Genomic DNA, 25882 nt, shown 5'->3' with positions numbered 1-25882 from the left:
CTACTTAATACAGTTTAAGGACCTGGCTGCTTGCAATGTTTTATTCATGTTTTAATAGAGTTCTCTATTATGAAGTTCAAATATTTTTAATTAAGAACGAAGTACAGCCCTCTGGGTGATATTGCAAGCATGTAGATAGCTGGTAATTAAAGTTTTCCACATGTATAACTACATTCAAACAATTCTGAATAAATCATTTGAACCTAGAAAAATGCAAATGTCATTATATATGAAAAAAATCCTTTAAACAGCAGGTTTTGTCAATCTAGCAGAAGTTTTAAGTGCTTATTAAAATTACATTATTATACTGGGAGGATATGCAAAAAGACAAGATAAGCTTTTAATTATTAAAAGAAATACTAATTTTAGACAAATTTACAAGTATTGCAAAATTACTGCTTACATCAAAAGTTTCTCCTAAATTACAAAGTAAACTTAATCTCAAATTCAATTTTCACATTGTCTCTTTGAACACTGGCTAAGACAATATAAATTTTATGAAGAGGCTTTTTTGTAGTAGTCATTTGAAGCTACAGAATAAATAGTCCAGACCCTTTCTCCTTTATTACAAGTTTGTTGTACAGGTTGTTTAACACAGAAAATTGTCATTACATCTGTTCTCCTTTCTGAGCATGGAATTTCTAGGGTGCAGGAAAAGAAAACACAATGGCACTGCAAAATAAGCTGGGGGGGGGGGGGGGAAATAACCAATATTTTGAGTTATTTTGTAAAAATCCCAAAACTCTGCATCTTTCTTCATAGATGTAAAGGAAAAGACAAGAGAGGTTTGGCAATGTTTTGCCTTTATTGAAAAGAGAATGTTGGTTTGATACTCAGTGTTTTTCTTCTGCATAGCTCTGGTTCATGCTGTCATTTTAATGCCTACATGCCAAGTCCTTCTTATATGTGGTAAGAAAGACAAGCCAAAGCTTCTCTTACAATAACCTAATAGATGCAGAAGGCTTCTATATGGGAAAATAAACAGGAAATCAGTAAGATCAATAGAAGTTAGAGAAGCTGTAGATTGGGTAGAACGTTAACAGATCAGATCAAAGCAGGCTTTCCAGCAAGCTTTTTAAGAAGTGAACAAATCACTGAGCTAATAATGTACATTCAGGAAGGTTCTGTACAAAACACCAGGGATTGTGTTAGGATTAAAAATGGTAGTAATCATCACACTATTCAGGACTGAAGGTTAGTGCTCACAAGCCAGGGGTAAAAAAGGGGTGGCAGCTGTGCTAACAGCTTCTGTCATCTTCCTATATCTTGTACAGAAAGGCAGACTATATTTATCTGTGCCAAAAAAGGAGGCTCTTGAGGTGAAGTAGCAATCTTGAGGTGATTCCGTAGGAAAAAATCTTTGCAAAGATGTTTGGCTTTTAAACTGAAAGAGGGGAGATTCGGGGTAGACATCAGGAAGAAATTCTTCACGATGACGGTAGGAAGGCACTGGAATAGGTTGTCCAGAGAGTTATGGAAGACCCCTCCCTGGAGGTGTTTAAGGCCAGGTTGGATGAATGAGACTTAAGAATTTGAGATACATAGTAAAAAATCTAAAATGTTTGGAATAGGTATTAAGATTGGTTTTTTCACTAAGATTTGCATCCTTGCACATGCAGCTGTTTCCGTGTGAGCTCCCTTCAGTCATAAATCCTGCTTTATGTGATATATTTACCTGCTGATTGTCAGCTTGCAGGCACACTTCCCACCAAAGGTGGTTTACTTAGTTATTTCTGTGCTCATTTTTCTTTTGACCAGCTCTCATCCTAGGGACAAAAAAAGCTGGCAGGAAGGGAGATCAGATGGACAGTTGTTCTTTTCTGATTCCCAGAAAATACAGTTTTATGAAGGTATGTGGAACAGCCTAAAACTGAAAAAATTACTGTGTGTCACTGAAAATAACCTTCTTCTTCAGTAGTGATGACTTCCTAGAGAAAGTGAGCACTTTACATAAGAAGTACTGAGCAATATACATTAAAATCTAAGATATATACATACTTTTTTTCCTTAAGATAAAGAAGTCAATGACCAATGGATAGCATCTCCTGTGGGCTGTATGTGCCATATCTCTGTGCAGCTGATTAATTGAACCTTTATAATATTTTATTAATCACTTGCATATTTTCATGAGTTAAGATATGTTTTTAGCTTTTGACCTGAGGATCAAGTTTGATATAACAATAATCATTACATTAACAATTCATCCTTATTATTAAAATAAAGAAAAATATCATTATGTTTACTTTAAAATGTATATGCTAGCAAGTTACTTTTAAAATCTAGTGCTGACTTGTGTAGCTTACTAAAGAAATTTTATGCTGTGCTTGACAAATAGCTAAATGTTGTGTTGATGGTCTTTATGATACTACAATAACTGTGTGATTTGGTTTATTTCAAGAGTTGCATTTAATGTATCAGCAATTTTAGCTGCTGGATTTTTGAACTTCTGAAAGCCTACTTTTATTTTCTGTTTTTAATTGCAGTGGAACAGCAACTGCATCAAACATCCTGGATCCAAACTGCAGTCCATAACAGTGTTTGTGTTCTTCTTCCTTCCTGTAATTATGTGTAAATATGCTTAAGCTTCATAGCTGTACAGAAATCTTATAACTAATTATTTCTAGAAAACATTTTTCTCTTTTAGTGTTGTAGCTTCTTGAAAGATTCACCAAGAGATTCTTCAAGGTATCTCTTTCATTCATATATTCTATTCTATAATCCTATCTATATTGTTGACTTTCTCATTTTATTTCACAGGAATATGACTGGAAGAACTACCAGTCAAACAGATTGAGTTCATCTGAACTACAGATGCTGGCTAGCATGAAGAGACAAGAGCATGAAGAATTAAGGGATACTGAGATCTCACATGGGCTGAGTGCATCCCAGATGGACAACTGCAACGTCAGCATAAGTACCAGCAGTGATGATACAGAAACCTGGAACTCTTGTTTCCCACCAGTAAGTCTAAAACCACATTATTTTCTCTACATCTCTATTTTCTCTATAGTTTGTATCAATTCTGATACTCAGGGGTCTTGAATATTGAAATTTGAGAAGCTTTGAAATTTAAGGTATCATTACCAAATGTTTTTTAGAACTGACCAAGTAAAACATGCACAAACAAACATGCACTTCCAGCAGGTTCTGTAGTACCACTGTGGACAAAGAGCACATCTATTATATATATTCCTTCTTAGAATCCTGAATGATCATGTAGGCTGGACAGCCTGTCACAATAGTGGCTGACCACCTGCAGGTGTGTGATATGGTACTAAAAAGTAGTTCTAAAATTAATGAAACCCAGAAATACCAGTCAGCAACTACATTATGGTGTGAGTTATAGAAAATAATTGCTGCTTACAAGGATAAAGTCTCATTACTGAAAAGCTAGCTGCCCAAAGAGCTGAAGCAGAACAGCAGTAAAAATCTGCAATAGTTCTGAGCACTTACTATGTGATTCTTCTGTATTTCACACCTTGTACTGTTATTTGTCCTGGCACAAAGTGGTACAAAATCACACACAGCTATACTGTAGAGTGCAGAGTACTGGTGTAAGAAGCAGAGCACTTGTTACAGTTCACCAAAGAGTGTTGAATCTGTGAAATAACAGAACATTTCAGCAACTCTATAAAGGTACTTGCAGGAACTGCTGTAAAACCAGATAACTTCATTCTCTGTTTATCTCTCAGCAACAGAGTTCTTACTTATAGGTGAAACAAAAACAAACCATGAATGTGGCTTAAGTAAAGCACACAGCCCAACCCTCAGAGGCAGATCTAACATTAGAAGAGTAACCACTGCTGTGTTGCCTTGGTATGAGCTGTTGTAGAATAAATGATCTAAAGTGTTGGGTGCAAATTACCTCCAAGGATCTATAGGGCCTGCAGCAGCCACCTTTCATAGCCAATGATCAACCCAGCATTGGGACTTTGTGCTACACTGGTAAATGAAGGTTTCTAATGAGAAGAAGTATAGTGAGTACTGGGTAATTGCTCAATTAAGAACTTGGTTTACAGAGCAATATTTTTCAGGATATCAGAGAAACATTAGTTGGTTTTAACTAATTGAGAAATATCAACATTACACATTTAGTTGGTTTCATCATATTTCCAGTGTGTTCTTTCAGTTCTCACTAGACAGATTCAAACGTGGTGTAGGTCTGCAAGACTGGACAAATGGAACTCAATTAAATAAAGAGAATAGCAGTCTAACTAATTTTGAGTACTTTAATTATAAGGAAATTGACAAGAGTATTCAGACATATCAGGTTTGGTTAATACAAATTACATTACTAAAACAAAATGAACTTTTAAAATAAAATATACTGCTCCAGTATTCAGTGAAGCACAATGTGATTGCAAAGTCAGCTCTTAGATCCTACTGCCTGGATCTGCTTCTGTAGCTTCAGAGTAATAGCATCAGTCTCAAGAGTGTTAAGATATAATAGGTTAGTAATTTAAATTGTAATTTCATAGAGCTGTAGTTTTTCATATTAGTCCTTTGTGGCCATCTTTCTCTATGTAAATCAAGTGCAAAAGGGAACACACTTGTCTTTGAGGAGAAGTTTTTTAAATTCCATTGAAGTGACAGAAGAGTTGGTTTGTCTTACACATACAGCTTGTCAGGTTTCTCTGTGTTTTGCAAGGTGGGCATTGAGGTTTTAAAATCTAAAGGCAAGAGCCTCGTTTCTGGAAGAGGTAAATTAGAAAGCAAACCTAATCTTTCTGTCAGATAAGGACTAACCACACAGTCCCTTGCTACAACAAAGACTGCTGAAGTTCAACTTGAAATTCAGCCATGTACCTCTGCCTTTATGCAGAGACACAATGTCTGTTAGTCCACAGGTTCGACTGATTCACTTAATATTTTCTTTCTGAGATGGCTGCCACTGCACCAGTTATTTGTAGATGCAGTACAAGGTTTTTGGAGTATGGGCATGTGTGTTAAACACTGCTTGATGTGATTCTGTTCTAGTATTTGGAAAAATGCAGTATTCATGTGTGGGTGATAATTCATTTTCTAGACCTTTAGTATCTAAAAAGGTTATAAACATTTATTAGGAAAGATGATAATTTAATCAACCCAAATTCTTTTAACACAGAAGCTTTTAAAAGAGTAGCAGGAGGCATTTTTGGTGTGCTGGTGTTAAATTGTAGTGTATCTGGATGTGCTTACAACATTTCAGAAGGCTTTGAGAGTAGTGAGGGGGTGTTAATATTCAAATGGGTAGATGAAATGAAAAAGTTAATGTAGGCCAGTTAGTCTGATATAATTGTCAAAACAGTGAAAAATCTGGCATGGGATTCAGTTAACAGAGATTTAAAGGGTGGGAACATGCTTAATGATAGTCAAGATGGTTTTGTAGAAAATATGTCCTGTTCAAAATATCAATTTTAATGATAAAGTTACAATGGGCTTAGATGCAATATGCTACATTGGACATGCTTGTTTAAAAATGAGCAGCATACAATATTGATAAATCACACCTTGAATGAATTTAGAACTGGCTACCTGACATACCAAAAGCAATCAGGAGGGAATTATCTGTGAGTAGAGCATATTCAGAAGGACACACTTCACAGTTCACTCAGTTCTAGATCTGATGTAGCTCGGTGTCTTTTATTGGTGATCTGCAGTTTAATAGCCTGTGGTTTACAGGCAGTCATGAGTCGATCTAGTTCCTCTCTCTGGCTTTCAAATCAATAAATCTGTCAGATAATTTCATACAGATGTTTTCAGTGAATCCCCACACCTGGCATTCACATCTGCAGTCAATGTTTTACTGGATGCACAGGCAGCCTGTAACTGAGGGATCAAAATACAGCCCAGTTAGAGTGATTAGAATGTGTTCAAAGGTGGCTTCTTTTAGATTCTACTCTTCTGCAGTGTGTGGTCTTACTGTGAGACCCAGCATGAGTAGAGTCATCATTTCTTCAGCTTTCAGCTTTTACCAAGTGTTCCTTATATTTATACTTATTCCTTTATATATAGTTTTCAAAGTATATTTATAGAATAAAAGCATTTTTTTTATGTCACTGATCTTTAGTACCATCATTTGAGTTGTCAAGAGAATTTGCAAATGAAAATCCTTCCAAAATTAGATGTACAATCTGCAGAAAAATGTATATATATCCGTAGCCATCTCCCAGCAGCCATCTTCAGGCAGATTATTTTAGTAGTGCAACATAAAGAAAAGAAATAGAAATAATCCTCATATTGTAGTTTGAGAAGTTAAGGACAGTTTGAAATCAAATTATTACATTTTCATGATTAAATTTTCAGGCTTACATGTCTTTCCAAGAATCTTTATGATTATTTAAAACACTGGTATCCATTGCTTTCTCTTATATTCTTCAACGATAAGAAAGAAATATTTTTTATTTCAAATTTTTGTTCATTTTATACAACGTTTTTGTTCTGTAGTGGAATCTGTGGCAACAGCACCACCGGAAGGCAGTTTTTGGTGTATCTTTCCTTTTTAAGTACCTATGATGGTCTGCAAGGCAAGGCAGGGTATAATCATGTTGGATGGTAAACTTACACAGCAATATTTTGTACATAAAATGCGTATTTCGTGAGTTTGTTTTTTTCATCACTTCCCATTGTTAGTCTGATTTCCAGATTAATTGAAAACTCTGATGTTACTGACTCAAATGAATCTAAGAAACTTGATATTCTTCTGAATGTGCAGGCACTGAGATCAATCATAGTGCTAAGCTGCAGTTAGAACAGATGTCCTTAAACTATAAAACACTTATATTACTACTGTACTTTATATCCTACAATAGTTTACCAAGAACTGAATATATGCTGTCAGGAGAAATGGTTGAAGTGTGAGTTGTTTAGCAGCTGCTGTAAACTATGACAGCCAGAAAGAAATAAAACAGCTTTGAATATTATACACTACCCAACACATATTATATAAAGATCTATAAATATTTAAAACTTCTACTTTTAACTGGACTTACTCTGAAGGAGAATTATAAACACTTGTAAAATGTGTGTGGAGCACAGTTCCAAATCAATAATATGCAGAAGGAAATATTTTTATTTCACCTTTTCTTACCTGAATATTTTCTTAAATCTTTAGGTCTATGACATTTCATGATAGCTTTGCAACAATATGAAAGTTACAGTTCTATATATTGCAGAGTATAATGTGACATTTATTCCCACACACATATACACATTGTCCAAGAAAATTTGCAAAGCTCACAAAATATTTCTGCTTAAATGCCTTGCTTTATTCTAGAGCTCGAGTGAGACCTTCCTGCCCTGTCAAAGAACTGGCACACTCAGCTTCTTGATTACCTCTCTCCACACTTCAGACACCACTTCAGATATAGCACAATATTCTGGAGAAAAATCTTCTATAAGAGAATTCAGGACATCTTATTGCATGTGGTCGCTGATTCTCAGTCAGAAATGCAAAGGGGCAGGAAAATTCACCTAGATTGCTCATGCCTACATCCTCAAAGCTTGTAGTGGTATAATTCTCCATTAGGTTACTCCAGAATATTCTCACCACTAAGACCTGTCTTTTGAGTAAGGGGTGCTCACAGACAAGAAAGATTATTTGTTCCCCAAGCAACTTCCTAAATATAAATTCAGTCACATTAGCCTTGATCTGCAAAATATTTGAAAGAGTATTTCCAGGTTTCATACCTAATTTGTGGAAGAACTTCTGGCTTCCTTTGTGGTGTTTCAGAAAAGAAAGCCACTTAACAGAAAAATGGTCTGGCAGAACTGAAGTCTGACAGAAAAGAGAAGTGATATTTAAACCCAGAATGATTCCAGCTGAGAGCTCCGTTTGACAACCCCTGGAGGGATCTGTTCACATCGAGTCAAACTGCAAAACTGAGGCAGACTATTCTTTACTATGAAAGGAGACTAAAATTATTTAGACAGATCTTCTGGTTCATAGACTGACTGATGCACTTTCTGTCTCATCCTCACTTTTCCACTAGCCATCATTTGGGAATTGCACTATCCACCACCAGGCAGTGACTTACATTGGCAGTAATTAGGATGTCATTCAACCTGAGCATATATTTTACAACATCCTTCTCCACTTCCTGAAACCATGAGAACATGCTCATTTTTATAGTTATTTATGTTAAAAAAAAAAAAAAAGCTTCATAACACTTAGTGTTTATTTTTAGCATTTCATGCACTAAATTGTACAAGTATTGTTAAAGTATTATTGTATTTTCACTTCTTTTGCATTTGCTTCAGTGATTTGTTTAGAACTACTTTTGAGGTGTGTGATAGTGGCAGGGGAGTGTCTTCTGGAAGCACTACATAAATAGTAGGAGAAAATGTATTTCTAAATTTTAGAATTCTTGAATTTTTATACCAGTTTATGAATATTATTCTTGCAAATAACTGGTTTTAATGCCACAAGCCAAATGTATTTTAAAACCTTTGGGATACAGTCTTACAATGGGTAGGGAAGATCTGAAGACTTTGTATGAAAATTCACACAGTCCACCATTCATGAACAGCTCCATCAGGGTTTCAAACTGGCAGTGCCATAGAGAAGCACATGTGCTTCAGCAGACTTCATTTAGACTGCTAAAATTACTGCTAGTGCTGCTTCTGAGGAGAGAGAAATCACAGAATTGTCATGGTTGGAAAGGACCACTAAAGGAACCGAGCCTGCCAGCCCTATCAGATCTGGCTCAGAGTTGTCTAGTCTTAAGGGTGGTTGGTTCTGCACAGACCCCACTAGCAGCCCCTTCACCATGCTTCCTAAACATATACAGTCCAAGTTTTTCTACTGGCCACCCTTCCATCTCTAACAATTTCTGACTCTGTCCCAACACCCTCACAGGCAGTAGAGAAGTGCCCGTGTGGTCCAGTCCTTAACTCATACGTGTTTCTACCCAGACAAGAATAATCTGTTAAGTTGTACTTTTGCACACTTAAGATCAAATATCCCTTTGAAATTTCAGAGATAAGGAAAAAAAGAATGTGAAATTCTAATGCCAGAAGCTGTAAACGTGTAAGCTCATGAAAGATCTCTTACACACTTCTGGAGATTCTGAAAGAATATTTGCAAAGTTATTTTCTCACTTTTCTGTTTTGTTTCCCATAGCCCGTCAGTCAGGAGCATCACTATCAGAAAGAAATGAGCCCACCCTCACATTCTAACCCACGGTAAGATTCCATTTATAGCCCAGGCAGCAAGGATTCAGTTAGAGTGGTGTGAATATTAAATGTGACATTCTTTGACTTAAATCTCTTTTCAGCTGCAGCCTCCTCTCAGAGGGCTTTACTGTTGCTCATTTTAGGCGCTGTGCGCAGCATGTCTGTGTTGTCCAGGAATGCAGAACTGAATTCTGCATGGTTAGGATGTGCCACTGTGTGTTTAAAGTCATGGACACAGGCCTTGCTCCTACACCTGCTCTGGTGTGTGATTCAGCACATCTCCCTCATCAGACTCCTGGACATTCTCATTTCTTTCTTTCTCCCTCTCTCCCTCTCAGTTTTGAAGGCTTTGAACTAGAATTCTGCACATGACTGTAGGTATCAGGGAATCAATTTGCTACAAAAGATTTGAATGTTAATTATTTAGATAGTAGCCCAGTCAGAAGAGGGTGCTAAAATGCTGTGGGATAGTTCAAAGGAATCCTGTCTACAACATATTTTGCCTGTCAAGTTTTTAGCTTGAGCTAAACAAAAATCCCTGTGACTTTAATATCAGGTAAGGTGGTGATTTGAAGACAAGGGGGGATGGTGACAAGGGAGAAATAATTAAATGTAGACTATCAAAATTAATTGTCCAGTTTCAGAACTGCCTTGTACTTGTAAAACCCCAACATCACTTCATCAGTTTTTAACAGCCTGAACAAGAGGTGTACTTATTTTAAAAAGTAGTTCTGTTTCACTTTGACTTGATGTGATTAATGTGGATTTTGCTTGTCCAAGTTTTAACTGTACAATGTATGTGTGTTGTGAGGGGTGGGAGAGAGGACATGTCATCTACAACATCCTTATCTTTACCAACAGTCTGAAATGTTTTATGATGACACACTGCCAGGCAGTTGTGCAAGACACTATGCATTTCTCCTCACATAGATGTTTTCAGTTACTTATCCCATTTTCCATCCATATTATTATCTTCTTGTTTGGTTTTATGAAGTGAACACAATCAAACCTTCTGTGCAAATTCACCCAGATGCCTCAGTTATTGCAACATGCAGCCATACATTTCCTAGTGCACACAGTATGTTACTGGAGTATAATCCTGGATTTCTGTTCCCTTTCACATGCAAATTAAAGTGCTCGTGTTGGTCTTGAAAACCTCTCTGCCTTCAGTGCTGTTATCAAAAGAACTATCTCTGTCCTTATGAATTCCTACAAGGGATGAAATGGATGGAGACACTCGACTATAGTGCACAGAATAACTTTGTGACTGACTCTTTGTGGAGGACTTTTTATTCCAGAATCAGTTTCATGATTCTGATGTCATTAGAGAATTGCCTTCATTTTAGTGCAAGCATTGTTTGTCTTTTTGCCCCTACATTTGTTGAATCAGGTTTTATTAAGTTATTTTTCTGCAAGTGCTAAAGCGATTTGGTACTTGGTACATTTTGTATACAGAGAAACAGAATAAACACCATTATCTGTAAAAAGAAAGCTTTACATCATATCAGGTTAATATAATCAACAATGAAAACATGTATTTCCATACAATAAAATTTAAAACAAAGTAGTATAAATTATGACTTAGTTCTTATGCTATTTTAATCCAGTACACACAGTAGACTTAAATTTCTCAAGAAATCATTTTCAAGAAATGCAGGCAAGATATTTATAAAATACCTGACTTGCAAGTGCCTCATAAATTCAGCAGCCCTCGTGAACTGCCAGAAAAGCATTATTGGGCTGTAAATACAGAAGATGACAAAATTATGAGGTCAGTTTGCATCATCACATAAAAACTGGAGATGATGCGACTTGAATACTATTATTCACATCGTTACCTTTTGTTTCTAATGGAAAACTCTGTAATGTTTTTCACTGAGGGTGTGTAGCTAAATGAGAGGAAGATAAAATTGATGGTCATTCTTCACCTTAGTTCCTAAGCTGTTTTTAGAGCAAATTTTAAGAAGTCATGTGTGAGCAAATGGAAAATGTCTAGATCTTTGTAAGGCTACTGTAGATGTGAAGGGGAACACAGAGAATATCTGAAAATTTGATCTATTGTGGGTAGGTGAGTGGGCATAAAGGCCATGACATGAAGTCAGTTACATGAAATGTTTCACTTACTGAAACAACAAATAGTTTGTTATAAAGAGTGATAAAGAATTTGACAGGTCTCAAGTAACTTTAAAGAATGTAGTAGACATATATTCTGGGAAATGAAAAGCCAGCAATGCAGAAGCTATTGTCCAGTAAATTGCTCTTCTGTCCGTAATAAGGTAAAAGAAGAAGCCAGGAAAGAAAGCACCTGTGAAGATAATGGAATGGAGTCAATAAAAAGACCCAGCTAGACTCATTTTCCATTGGTTCCAGTGGGTAAAAGTCATAAGTCTGCCAAGAATATTGCTACTGCAATACAAATCACCTCTGCATCATGCTGTTTTGCAAGGTGTAGAACCAGTTAATGAAAGGAGACAGGCTGACTGTAGAGGCTGCAGGGCCAGGTGAGCAAGATGATGTGCAGTGTTTCCAGCCCTAGCTATGCAGTTCCCACTGTGTGGTCCTAGGTGACCTTCAGCATTGCTCTCTTCCCTCCAAACAGGAAGCTGTAACTGCCTGGTTACTTCCTCCAGTGCAGGGACTGGAAGGTGCTATGTACCCTCCACCTACTTTTGTCCTCCAAAAATTCTTGTGTGTCATAGAAGGTTTGGAAGTATCATTAAATGAAATGCTTAAAGAAGGTAAATAGTCTAAAGGAATTGCAGCCATTCTGAAATGCAAAATGTAAAGCTGCTCTCTGAAAAAGATCATTGAGCCTAATTTTATGAATAGATTTTCTGAACTTCTACAGGTGCTCTCCAGGAAATTTATTTCTGATAAAAGCTGATTTTTGTGTACTTTGAGAGGTTTCTTTAATAAGTTGAAACCTGTTTTATAAGCTTTGTCTCACCAGACCCTCAGTTGACATCCAACTCAACTCTTCCCAGTTTACCAAGTAAAGTTTGTTCCTCTGAAGTTCAAACAACTGTTCCCCCAAACCCACAATAAATCAGAACACAAATATTTTAGCATTGCATTGAGTATCCTTCTACAAGAAGCATATTTTACTGAAGTAATTGAATATAAAATGTGCACAGCCACATTTTCAGTTGGGTTTTACCCAGACATGTATCTGGACATGTTAAAAAACATGTGTCCCCATAGTGAATTGTGGGCACAGAGATTTGATGATAGTAAATGTCTGCCTGATTTGGACTAAAGCCAAGAAAATAAGATTTGCACATAAACCACAGGAGTTTTATGAGAAAGACAATTGATCAGTGGTCACAAATTAAAGGATGAGTGATCAAGCTGGTTTTCATTCACAGATTAAAATAATTGTTAAACTGAAGTTTAATTTGTTGTCCCTATTAGATTTATTGTCAGAAAATAAATGTTTCATGGACATGAAGATTAACATGTTTGAGGAGGACAATAACTATAAACTTTTCAGAAAAAATTGTAGGTTTTACCTTAAAAAAAAAAAAAAGGCAAGCAGAACCCATATCCTATATTAGGACTATATCAAGCAGGGTGATTTTATTTTTTTTTGTTATGATATGTGTGCACAGTAGTTCAGATAATTAACCATAAAATGGATAAACATGTTCTTTAAAATAAATTTTTAAATTTTTGAAATTATTATTGGTAAAGTTCTGATATATTAGTTAAATATAATGAACACCTCTTTCTGTGCATAACTCTGACCACTCTATTGATTTTAGGAAGTGAATTATTTCTTTCACTTTCTTAACAGTTTCTGGTAGGGAAGTATTTTCTAGAATGTATTCTTGCCATAAATGTTGTCACCATTACAGCACCTAAAATTTGCATGATATATCAGTGATTCCAGCACAAAAACACCTCCACAGTATGTATGTTCAGCTTTGAATCTGTGATTCAGGTGCTCTCATCTGTCTCAGATGAAAACTAAACTTTCCAGTGGCTGATGGATGTTATTGTACCATTGAGAGATTCAGTAAGATTAAACTCACCTAGAAAATGATGCAGTAAAAGAAGGATTGGAGCTATAACATTTATTTGCACTACCCCCAGAACTTCTTTAACATGCATCTGTGAAATTCACACACAAAAGGTCTTTGTATCCTGTATTTCCAAGCAAAGGCTTAAGTAGCAGAATAACTTAAAAGGCAAATTTGAAGACTGAGTTTTGCAAACAAAGAAGCATATTTATTATGATTCATTGCAAGATCAAATCCATATAACTCCATTAATTCTGCAAAGCAGACAATATTACATTATGAAGTATTATAAAATTGCACAACAGTTGTCAAAATAAGTGAACAAGAACAATATATCACAAAATGTACTTTGGTTTTTCATTGTAGTTGCTGAGTTACTTTACTCATCCACAAAATAGAGTAATTTGCAATAGGTCTTCCAGTCGTTAATCTGAATTAGCAAATTCTGCTGCATTTGTCAGGCTGTAATATGCATGAAAAAGAACATGACAAAAGAAGCAAATAGAACAGGAAACGTCTAATTGAAAAGGTTAAAATTTTTAATCATAATGGTAAAAAGCTTAGCTGCAGAAAGGTTGTTGAGACTAATATGTAAAAAGCTTGTTAAAATAATAAAAAAATGGCTTTCCTCTGTAGAGGAATCTGTATAGGAATACCCTTTTTCTGAATATTCCTAGGCCATTCAGAGGTGTCTGAACATGCTTATATGTAATACAAGACGGACAATAGGCAAGAAAATATTTTATGTGCCTCTAAGGTCTCTTGGGTTGAAAGGAAGAGGTAGGTGTTAGTTTATAGCAAGTCCAGGATTCCCTCTTCACAGTGTTGCAATCTCTCCTTCAGTGCTCACTTAACTGCTGCTAGGGCCCTTTACCAATGTGTATTCCTCCAGGGAATCTCCAGTGCTTAGGGATGACAAGACAGCAGTCCAGCCACAAGCCAGCATCTAAGATCTGAGTCCAAGTTCTGACAACTCCTAGACCCTTGGGATTTTAGCTTAGTTCACAGGGCAGGCAAGCTTCCAAAGAAGTTTAGATTGTTCCCTTTTCTGGAGAGAAAAGCTTCACTTCCACTAATGAGCCCTCATCTATGGAAATATTTATTCATTCCTTTGTTCTCCTTCTGAACTAGAAACTAATTTAAATACAGACCAATCAAGGTCCTTGACCATATGTGCACACAACTTTGTCTTACAGAGTAGAACTGTTTGAGTTTCCAAGGAGATAAATGCCCACACCTCTCTTCCCTGCTATTCCAGTACCATTTCTGAAAGGGTGTTGTTTTTTATTCCTAGATCTTACTTTTTTGAAAAAAATTACGTTTTTGAAGAAATAAATTGGCATACTTCTCACTTTGTGTGCTAAGTTTCCAGCTTCATGCTGTTCAGTTTGTTGCATTAATATACTAAAAGGCCTATTTTCTTGCATACTTTCTTTTTCACTTTTCTGGAAAAAGGAAGTTAGTTTTCACAGCACCACCTTTAACAAGTTTGATTAATTAAAGTTCGTGCTGTTCTGAGTCATGTCTCTCCATTGGTTTTTAAAAGCTCTCTGGCTCCATGTCCTCCATTACAAGTTAAAATGGGATGAAGTCTACACCCAGGACACATGGAACAGTCAGATGCTGGTGGTGGTGATCTGTGGAGAAGAGGAATTACTTTAATAGCAACAAAAACTCATTAGGTACTAGATTCAGGTGTTTCCTGAACTGGTGGAATATTAAAATATAATTTTTAAAATGAATTGTGTATTTAATTGTTAAAAATGTGTTAAAAAGCACACTGTCTCATGGGCACTTAATGTAGAAATCCATTTAATTCACTGAAAAATTACTGATGTTGTTATTAGAATTCACTTGCTTAAATGCAGATTAATATGAAGGAATTTTAACACACCTTTGCAGATTCTTTTATTCCAATGTATACACCTGATCTGCTGAAAAATAGATCAGAACTAACAAAGAGAAAAGGGCTAGTCTTTTACTTAAATTAGATTATAAAACTGTGGTTTTCTCTCCTAGTTTCTTTTCTATCTCTAGTGAATGTCTAGACTACAGTCTAGCCAGCAAGGTGATGAGCTAGAGGTTTAGTCTTGAAGTAAATTCCAATGTTGCTGTTATTTAAGAGAAGCTATGATAAGGAGTTTAATGTATTTAACTGCAAAACATTGACCAAATAACACAATATATTAATTACCAAGCTGTTAAACCTCCAAATTCAGGTCATTCATATTTTTAGACTGATATAGATGTTTTTAATAATCTGCACAAATTTGTCATTTGAACATTGATAGTGAAAGAAAAATGGGACAGCATTAACAGGTCCAACTTTCAGCTAATACCAGTTGGTGTGATTATACTGTGCCCACTTGTTGTATCACCTCACACTATTTAAATATATTCTTTGCTAATTTACTTTGTTATCCTTGCATCTGATCCAGCACCCATAAACCAGGTCTTTTAAGACTCCAAGAGGAGAAGATTCAACTCTTCCATTCCTGGTTGCACTTGTACTTTTTATGATCTTTTGTTACAAATTCATTGACAATTAAGTCATTTACTTTTTCAGAGTGTCTCTCTGCCTGCTTTAGAAGTCTGGTATTTGGCAGGCTGGACTTGCTGAAGTGGTTTGGAGGAAGGAAAAAGGGGTTCTGTAAATATGTTTGTTATTTTCTAAATCTTAGGGCTAGCAAAAAATGAATGTTCCAGTAAGGCATATACAGTAAATGAAGATATTATGTATTAGGGATGGAATGAATCTGTCACTTTGATGGATTGTGAGGCAAAGAGCAGATTAACAGATTACTCATAGTCAGAATGCAGCTCACTGTGAAAAATGTGCAGGAAATGATGAGTGTTGGTTTGTGCTGATTTAATGGTATTTTGAAACTACAATAACACTCCAGTAGAATAAAACAATGTAGGTCATGGTTTACATTTTTTTAATCATTGATATATTACCAGATTGCCCTTAAACACTTAGGATTTTTCTTTTTAAAGTAGAGCTTTCAATTTGTGCAAAATGATATGGATATGTATGTTTGCTATTTTTCAGTATTTTTATTAAAATGTGCCTTTAAAAAAATCCTTGATTTGTCTGCATAGGTATAGTCTATATTCTTTGGTAGTATATCATCTTTTCTGTACACTCACTCAGTTTTACATTATAAAGATGCTGGTTTTCCCACCTGGAGCTGAGTAACATGAAACAGTTATTGAAGTGTAAATTAATGTTTCTTGGTTTATGACATATTTATCTAAGAACTGTAAGAGTGTTCAAAAGTTGACACTGAAGCATTTTAGATACAATAATGGACAATTTAAGGCTAAGGAGATTTCACAGGCATTACAGGCAGGACTTGAAATTTAATTTCAAACTTTTTTTCCAGTATGATTGCATTTGGTACATAACACAAACACATCTTATTGTTAATGGCCTTCATAAGTCCTTGCATCACTCCTGAAGCTATTATTGAAATGTTTATTTCTATGGAAATGCTTGTATTAAAAAACCCCTCCTGTGATGCATACAGCATGAATATATTACAAAGCAGAACCCAAATAGGTGTGTATAGATAATCTGATTTAAGTGAATCAGGTCAAACAAATGTGTGAAAAATCAGCAGATATCAAAATAGTTGAAAATTCAGATCTGCTAATCTGACAAGTAGTACATGCCCAATAAAGATGGAACAGTGAATAGATGAGGGATGTTGCAAAGCTAGGTGGCTTTTTCTTGATTTATCTAAGAGCTGAGTTAGTCTCTGACAATCTTTCTTAAATAGATATAATTAGAAATCCAAACAAATGAGAAAAATACCTGAATGGAGTATTAAGGTTATACTAAAACATACTTTTTACATGAGCTGACACTTTGCATCAGGGAATGGTGGTGCAGTATTTATATTATTTGCAGCAGAATTAGATTCATGTGATATTAAAAATTAGTAATGGAGCAGAAATGTGTGTTGAGATTTTAGTTGATGGTTGCACAAGATGTCAAGAATTGGACCTTTTTTCTTTAAAATGTTTCTGTATTCTTGATTCGTAAATTACATTCTCTGACCCTCCAGAGAGTCAAAATAGCCACTGTAAAAATTTAGCAAACGTGCTTCTTTTATTATCACTCAGGCACCTGCCACTTCCACTCGAGTATTCATAAAGGTTTACTAAGTAGTTTATACAGTTAAATATCATATTTTTGTGTTCTTAATTGATTGTACTCATAAGATGCTGAACAGCCTGTCAATTTGATGTGTTCTTAATGATACAAAACTGATGTTTTTCAGTTCCTGATTTGATATAATGTACCGAGCCCTTGCCTAGCATTTTTTAACTCTATTGCCAGGCTGAGCACAGAATTTGAATATTCCTTTTAATTCCTGTATAGATTATTGGACAACAACATACGAAAACTTTGAAATATTTTCATGTTTTTAATAGTGTGGATTAAATTATCCCACAGCTTTTCATCATACAAATTAAATCTGATCCCAAAGAAATGTATTGAAGCATGTTATCTCAATTGACAGAAGTGTTAAGAATCTTTATATCAAAGTGATTTGCAATTTTCTCAGTCCAGCCAGTAGTATAGACTAAAATGCAAAAAAAATCTGTAAAAAAAGAAGTATCAAAGGTGTTAATTAAGTTCTCAATCAAAACCCACTGATTTTTGGATTTCTGTTTATGGTAATGATTTTGATATACTGTCATTAATAGTGCTGCTTAATAAAGAGCATCAGTAATTTTCTCAACAAATACTATTGATGGATGCCATTTTCTACAAAATTTAATATACTGTCATAAAACTGAAAACAATGTTCCTGAGTTCAAAAGATTACTTTGCTTTCCATCACAGTTCAGCTATCATGTAATATTTCAAGATATGACTGTTCTTTTTTGAAAGAATTTTCAAAGGAAAGGCCACAATATAACAAGATTATACAACATTTTAAATTATATTTTGGTATGAAGAATAACTTTCAGAATAATGAAGAATTTCAGGGTGAGTATTTAAGGTGCATGATGCTTTGAAATGTGTGTGGGAGCTCTTCAGAGCCTTCAATGCAACTCACAATGTCAAAAGACAATGCTTAACATTCCACGTTGTTACTAGGAAAGCTCTACATAGTTTATTGCATGTTGATTATATTGATTGCAGCTGGAGGCATTGATAGCATAGAGTGTCTTTAATTAGTCAGAATGCATTATGAGCTTTTCTGTTTTAAGGAGATAAACTAGCTTCGTAAAGAAATTTACCCCCCAAAATATTCTTCAGTCAGTCAGAATGAAAAACAATAGGACCACAGTCTGCTTTTCTCAGAATGTTGCCCATTGTCTCCATGCTGGGCTCTACTTTTAGGCAAGGTCTACAGTTTTTCAGTTTGTTTTTGTTTTGGCTTTTAATTAACTCCCAGGCTCACTCTCACACACACCTTAATTGCTTCCTAAAAGCAACTGCAGATTTCATGGTGGAAAAGACTGTCTTGACTGCTAGAGAACAGCATCTGTCAGAATTACCACTGTAATCCCACCTTGCAGAAGTTTCTCAACCAACTGCCAGTAGCTACTCTCTACTCCAATTTAGCCAAGAAGAATTCAGCATGGGTGAGATTTGAAAAAAATTTCAATATTTTAGGAAAAGTTGATTTAGATATTGTTAGGTAACACATGGAAGTGATGAAACAGTTTTTAATATATATTGTGTAAAATGTTTCAACCTTCAAAGTCAAAAATTAATCCCAAATATTGTAGTGCTTTGATGACTTGTCTTGTTGGGAGGGGTTTGAATAGCTGAATATTACTGTCCTAATTAAATTTGTTGGTCTGATTGAGATAATTCTATTTAGAAGCAAGCATTGTCTCTCCTCTCTACTTGCACCACTTTTGCTTCAGCAGTCTTCCTAGCAGAAATATTCTAGGTCTTCTCTGGATCTCAAACATGACTGTCCTTTAAAACAGCTGTAGTGAATCTGGAAGCAAGGGTAGCTTGGGAAGCAGAGATGGAGATTAGCACTAATAGTCCTTTTTTACCTTCTCTAAAATTGTCACAGTTTCTCCAAGAGATTGTTTTGCTGACGCTGAAAACTCTAGGATCTGACCATGTTCACAGGACATGGTCAGTGAGCACAAAGCAGGAGCACTGACCTTATTCCTAGAGTAGGTCTTGTTGTGCTGGCTGGTTCTGAGGCAGCAGAATCCACATGTGCCAGTGGCAGATATGGAAAATATATTCCACCACTGTAATTCTAAAAGCTTTTGAAGCTTTAGTGTGAACAGGGAGTCTTGATGTATTCAGGGAATGCAAATGTGGGGAGACACAACACAGAGTGCTAGTAATGAGATGTCTAGACAAGCATATTGCTGTGTGGATTAGTTGTCCCTAGTCTCACTGGCATTAACTGAACAGCAGGAGAGGAGTAGGGTTGGTGGTGAAGTTGGCCACGTATATGAAAATAATATGATGGTATAAAGAAATTTTAAAGTATGTTTTTTACATATTGAAATGATGGGAAATTCAATAACTTCCCTTAAATCTGCTATGCTTCTTGCTGGTTTTCTACACCAGCAGTTCTGTTTTCTGAGGCAGAAAATTAGTTTTTTCCATTTTGACTGCAAACAGATAGGTGGTTGTCCCCTGTTTCACCCCAGATAATGTGTACATGCCAACAGGAGATGTGGAATCAGTAGCAAGTCCAGAAGTAGCAAGAAAAACTAACAGGAAAAGAAAAAAAAAAAGAAAAAAAGCAAATGGCATTCTTGAGCAATTATAACACATGAATGAACCTTGCCAGATTTCTCTGTCAGAAGCAAATCTTACATGAGACCATCAAGGCTTTTCAGAAAGCAGAAGTATATTACCTGTTTACTTGGTGTTGGACAATTGAGTTGAGACTATTACAGTCTGGCAACATAAAGAAATCTGTCAAGCTTTGGAAATGTTATCCCTTCTAGAGGAAGCCATGGGTGATGAAGTTAACTCTACAGCTCTGGCTAATCTCCCCAGTCTCTATCATGAGTTTGCATGCATAAAGTTTTTGTGCCAGCTGTTGGAACAGCCACAGCCAGCCAGAAGTTGAATCAACCCCAAACCAAGCGTAATTTGCTTGGTAGAGATACACTGTTCCCACCAGCATGAAGCAAACATAACGGAATTTTAAAGACCCCTTTTCCCTTCCATTCCTCTTGCCTTGCAGTGAAGTAGGTTGTTCAAAAAGGATGGATCTAGTTGTATTAAAATGAGATGATTTACTGAGGTCCCTTGAACTCTGTGTTCAAGTGTTAACTTGCAATTACTTAGTCTAGGCAATGATTAAATGGAAACTTTAATGTGTTAAAGCTCTTTCCTGTTGCAGAGGAGAGATGGGGCCTTGTGCACACTGTACAAAGGTTAGTTACATTTTAAAAAAGAATTACAGGACATGGTAACCTGCACAAGGAATGTCTCAGCTTTGTGACTTAAATGTGTCCTTTCAGGGCTAACTTTCTCTGATTGATAGTATAATAGAAGTGACCTCTGATTCTGGTGTTTCCTACCCACCTTTTCTATGAACAAGTCTGAAGCTCAGTGTGCAATAAAAAGCAATAACAATAAAAACAAATTATCTATTTTCCTTCTCTTGAGCTAGAACAATCAGAGACAGTGCATCATAAAGTGGTGTATGTGAAGTCAACATTGAACTTTGAATGAATGCACGATAATGTGAAAATAATATTTTAAATCTATCCCAAAGTAGTGATCAGGAGAGGCATAAATTGCCTATTAAATCGAGTAGGTGAAGAAGGTCCATGCTCCTTCCTCTATGATAAGGATCTTATAAAAACTTTTGCAGAATCAAGATAGATAGATGGCAGCTGTGATGAGAAGATGTAGTCTTGTCAGTAGCTAAAATGATGCTACAATTGTTACAAACAATTGTTTATAAAGTATTTACCTAACAAAGTTTTTTTTCAACCATTCTATCAGTAGTAAGATCCTGACTCAATCCAAAGTTTCCTTCTTCAAAACACTGGAAGTTGGTACATTATGCTCAGCTCTGACTTGCTAATTCCATCCCTTTATTGAAAAATGTTAAATTAAACTGGAAAGATGAAATTATTTTATAGAAATCAGCTGTCCCACAGCTCACGAGCGCTGAGCTGGTATCACACTGTTGTTTTCATCCATTTAATGTCTCAGCTGAGTTCTAACTCATCAACCATCCAGGCTGTGAAAGATGCACCACAGGTGACAAGTATAAAGTTCATGACAAGCAAGCACATCTCCTGTGATTGTCTTTAAGCCTTTTTCCTTAGAGAAGGTGAGGATTTGTAATCAAATTGGCCCCCACAGTCTCTCATCAAACACAGGCTGATCATACCAAGTCTTTATGCCTCAGAAAAAGACTCTCATGAGTCACAAAGGCTTTCAGAATGTAGCTCTGTGGATTGTGGAGCACATCTCATGGGCACCTTTTGCTAATAGAGTAAAACAGCTGAAATCTGCAAAGAAAACCTGCCCTAAAACACAAGTGTGTCATGTGAGCAGAACAGCTGAAAAGGCTGAGGAAGGTAGGATGGCTTGACATTGAAGAATGGTATTAACTGTAAAGTTTCTTTTTATAATCATAAAATCCAGCTAGATTTTACTTCATCACACTCAACAACATGCAGTTTCCTTTGAATTTTTGTTAAATAATTAAGAATTAAGATAAACAGGAAAACAAACCTTGCTTGTATGAATAATATTTCGATTTGTATTTTTTAGGGACTGGTTGAGTGTCTTCAGTCCCCCCATCATTCCTGGAAGCCAACAACTGGAAGAACACATGGAATCTTCAAAAAATCAGAGTGTTCCAGGTAGGAATTTATGAAGACAATTAAAGGACCTGGATACAAAGACATTTCTAAGTGCTCTTACTCTAGTGCTGATGCTGCCTTTTGTAGTTTTTTATACTGCTGTGTTTTGGTTCCAAGTTCTTTTATTTATTCTTCTCAGCCCAAGCAGAATTTTCCATGCAGTGTTATTGGCCTCTGATAGAAGAATAACTTACACAGTTGCAGTTTCCTAATGTTCCAGCCTGATACAGTTTAACTCATTAAAAATGCACCTTATTTGTTTAAAATAAGGAAATTATGGTAGTGGGGATGGCAAACCTATGAAATAAAGAATGCAAAGACTAAACATTCTTATTCAGAAGTACAATTACACTTGTGTAAGTGAGACTTCTCTTCTGAAGAAAAATTTCTGATTTAGCCTGAAATGAAATCTAAGCATTTCCTGAGTAAAGGCTGTTGTCACCACATGAAGTGTTAGAAATTTTTGTTTATTAATAGAGTTTGATTAGAGAATGGCAAAGAACTTAGTTGGAACTGGAGAGTCAACAACAATCGAGTAAAACAAATACCTTCCTTTCTTCAAATACCCTTTTTTTCTTCTTGGTTGTCTTAGGAAACAGGGTAGATATCTACATTTTTCTTTAAGTCTGGGGAATTGAATGTGAAAGCTCATAAATCTGACCTGTGTTTTTTGGCTGCCCAAGGGACAAAGATGTCTCAGTGATTCACTGTTTAAAACAGATTATGCCTCTCAAATTGGGAATGTTTTCAAAGATGAATATTTGTAATTATTATATGAATATTACAGTGAAATTCAATTTGGACATAATATGGTGGTGTGTGAAAATGCAGTGTCATGTAATATCTGCTTATCAGATTAGATTGTACCCATCAAACATTAGAGTCTGTTTGCTTTCCCAGATACCTTGTTTAAAAAATCTTGCTTTTAAAAGAGCTGCTGAATAGGTCTAGTCCTGTGAAACATCTCTTGCACTTCAGAAAAAAGCTTGTTGTTTCTTGTTTTTCCCCTTAATCACTTGATTAAGTTATTTGTGTGACAAAAGAACTGTGTTATTACTGCCAACTAAGTATCAGATCTCACCAACAAACTAAATGCTCCAGTTCGTTCCAGAAAATTCTACTGCCCTGTTCACCTCTTTTCTTTTATTCACATTAGAAAATGAGTTATTTCTCATGTTGGGAAATGACTAAAGTGTCACAAGGTTACTTTGTGTGTGTGTGTTCAGTTTTCCAGTATTCCAAGTATTGCAGGATAACAAAAGCATATTATCAGTACTGAAAATCTGTAGTGAATATAGTGTATTGAAGATAGTAATTTAATCTAAAACTATCCTTAAAGAAAAAGCTATATTATAGCACTAGAATATTTATAAAAAGTCTTTTAATTCTTAGACAGCTGTGGAAATTTCTTTTGAAAGTGACTTGTTTATCCATTAATTTAGCAATTCCTACATACAATCAGGTTGCACACTATATATTTAAAAGTGGAAAGATGCCTTCTAATACAACCTTTACACAGTAGGTAAGTTTTGTAGAACAATGTCACTGAATGTAATTAGTACTTCTTTTTTTGGAAGTAGAAGAACACAAGTGACCTTTTCAGATTATTATTTTTTTTATTTCTTCAACCCTGCATACTCTGTGCTGCCATTGAAAATCTGTTGCAACATCTAGAAATGCCTTAAGATGCATTTGGAGATATTGTGAGGTGCTGAAAGAAAGAGGCCTAACTTTAAAAAGAAGATACATCTAGAAAACTAAATTGTGGTCTTGTTCACATGAAAATAGATGCAGGGAATTATTACTGTAACAGTATAAATCCAGCTAGTCCTGGATGCAATCTAATTCTGGTATGAAAGAGGGATACCCCTGAGCAGTCTGGAGAACTTATTCCTGAATCAACCCAGGGAGTATATTGAGAGGCCAGTTCTGAGGCAGAAATGGATGGAGATTCAAGTTTGAAGAATAAAAATGAATCATTTTTTAAGAGAAGCATATGCAGGGAAAAGCAAAATAATAGAAGGAGGAACTGAGTGGAGATAAAAACGTGGTTTCAGGTGAAAGTGTAAGGCTGTGTGAGGGAATGAGGCACAAATACCATTTCCTTGTTCACTATGATTGGAAGGGTAGAAAAAGCCATCCAGTTCTAGGCCTTCTTTCTGCACTGCATGATTTTTCCCAAGCTGTGCAAAGCATCTTCATTAATCCCATTTATTTTACCAGGCCTTACAAAGTACCCATAACAAGGAGGACAATAATTTAGCTTCACCTTTTTACCTGTGTGGTTACAGTAAGAGATGGTTTCTTTCTGATGGCATTTTTTAATGCTACTGAGGAAACAAAAATGAAATCTCCTCCCAAACAATCAAGTGCAGGCTTCTTCTGTAAGCATAAAGTGCACCAACCTACTTTCTGGTCTCTAGATAATGTAACCTATATATTGTTCTGTGATCCTGGCTTTAAATAGATCCTGAGCATTGTGAAACTGCTGCTGTTAGCATAACAGGCCATTACTTATCATGAAGTGTTAGGCCACGCAGAGCATTCCATTTGTATTAACAGTCAGAGGAAAAGATGAACATTTATGATGGAATTCAAAATACAGATTCTGTTCAGCTGTGAATTATCTCCTATCAAAAAGCTATAGCTCATAGAACTTGGATTTAGCTCAGGTGAAAGACAGACAGGTTTAGAAAAGGACTCTATGAAGCATCAGTAATAAAAGTCTGTAAGGCTTTATCAGTGTATTTTAGGCTAAGGATTAATTTCTGTTCCCTGAAAACATTCTTCCATTTTGCAACACTTCAGACAACTTAGATTTAAAATGTTTATTGTTTGAAAGAATCTTATTTCCTCTCAGATATTGAAAGCTCTTTTGGATAGATTTACCTATACTGCACACTTAGGTAATATTGTATACCAGACATTCAGATCCTTTCATTCTTACAGGCCTTTAGTATTCACTGCCTGTCTTTGTTTGTACTAAAGCATTACTCTTTGTGAAGGTCATTGAGAAAAATATCACTTAGGATACTTGGATCCACTATCAGTAAAGATACTTCTGGTGAACTATTGCATTGGACTTTGTGACATCCAGTTGTTAAGGAAACTCTGACACCATTTCACCTTTGTTGAATGCATGTCTTCAGAAATACAATAAAACTGTGAATTGCTGTTGTCTTGAAGGTAACAATTCAGAAGTCAGAAGGTCATACACTTTGAAGAGACATTGTGTCACATCTGACAGAAAGATACTTCCATGTTATTGTCTAAGTGAGTAAGAGTGATTTATTCTTACTTTTCCCACTTGACACAGGTGAAAATGACCTCCATGCTGAAGAAGATGAGGAAATTTTGACTCTTTTGTATGATCCATGTTTGAACTGTTACTTTGATCCAAATTCTGGGAAGTACTATGAACTGGCATAGTCAGATCATGAGAGGATGTCATTTTGTACTCAAAATAGTTTTATCCTTTAAAGTGTGTAAAGTGTGACTGAGCTGTATCAATTACTTAAAACTTGACTTAACCAATACTTTTGCAAATAAATTAAGATATTTTTTAAATAGTGTGTTATTTTTATAGTTTTATATGAAGTTGTAATGCAGTAGAAGATCCCGTAATATAAAAGTTCCTTGTGACTTAGAACATTATAGACTTAGACTTAAGACAGTCGAATTTAATTTTATTATTCAAAGGTTCTATATGGAAACAAATAAATTTAAGAAGGTTTGTGGTGTTTTTCTGTAAATTATGGGTTTACTCAAATAAATTAAAAAAAAGTCAAAACTTGCTTACTGTGTATTTTTAATTGGTTCTGAGCCATCAAATTCTTTGTGCTCTAAGATACGTGTTGTTCAAAGGCCTCCATTTC

General features: G+C 35.5%; 1 protein-coding gene across 1 annotated transcript in view; it reads left to right on the top strand.

The window, feature by feature from the left end:
• The window catches only part of CFAP20DC (CFAP20 domain containing), a 57937-nt gene extending 32279 nt beyond the window's left edge, over positions 1 to 25658 (top strand). The window contains exons 13-16 of the mRNA XM_051627669.1: positions 2758 to 2961; positions 9101 to 9162; positions 21916 to 22007; positions 25324 to 25658. Of these exons, the coding sequence (XP_051483629.1) occupies positions 2758 to 2961; positions 9101 to 9162; positions 21916 to 22007; positions 25324 to 25436 (471 nt within the window). The 3' untranslated portion in view covers positions 25437 to 25658. The remainder of the gene's footprint in view (positions 1 to 2757; positions 2962 to 9100; positions 9163 to 21915; positions 22008 to 25323) is intronic.
• Positions 25659 to 25882: the final 224 nt, after the last annotated feature.

Source organism: Apus apus, chromosome 9, assembly GCF_020740795.1.
Source record: "Apus apus isolate bApuApu2 chromosome 9, bApuApu2.pri.cur, whole genome shotgun sequence".
NCBI classification, from domain to species: domain Eukaryota; kingdom Metazoa; phylum Chordata; class Aves; order Apodiformes; family Apodidae; genus Apus; species Apus apus.
This window is presented reverse-complemented; position numbering and strand designations above follow the sequence as displayed.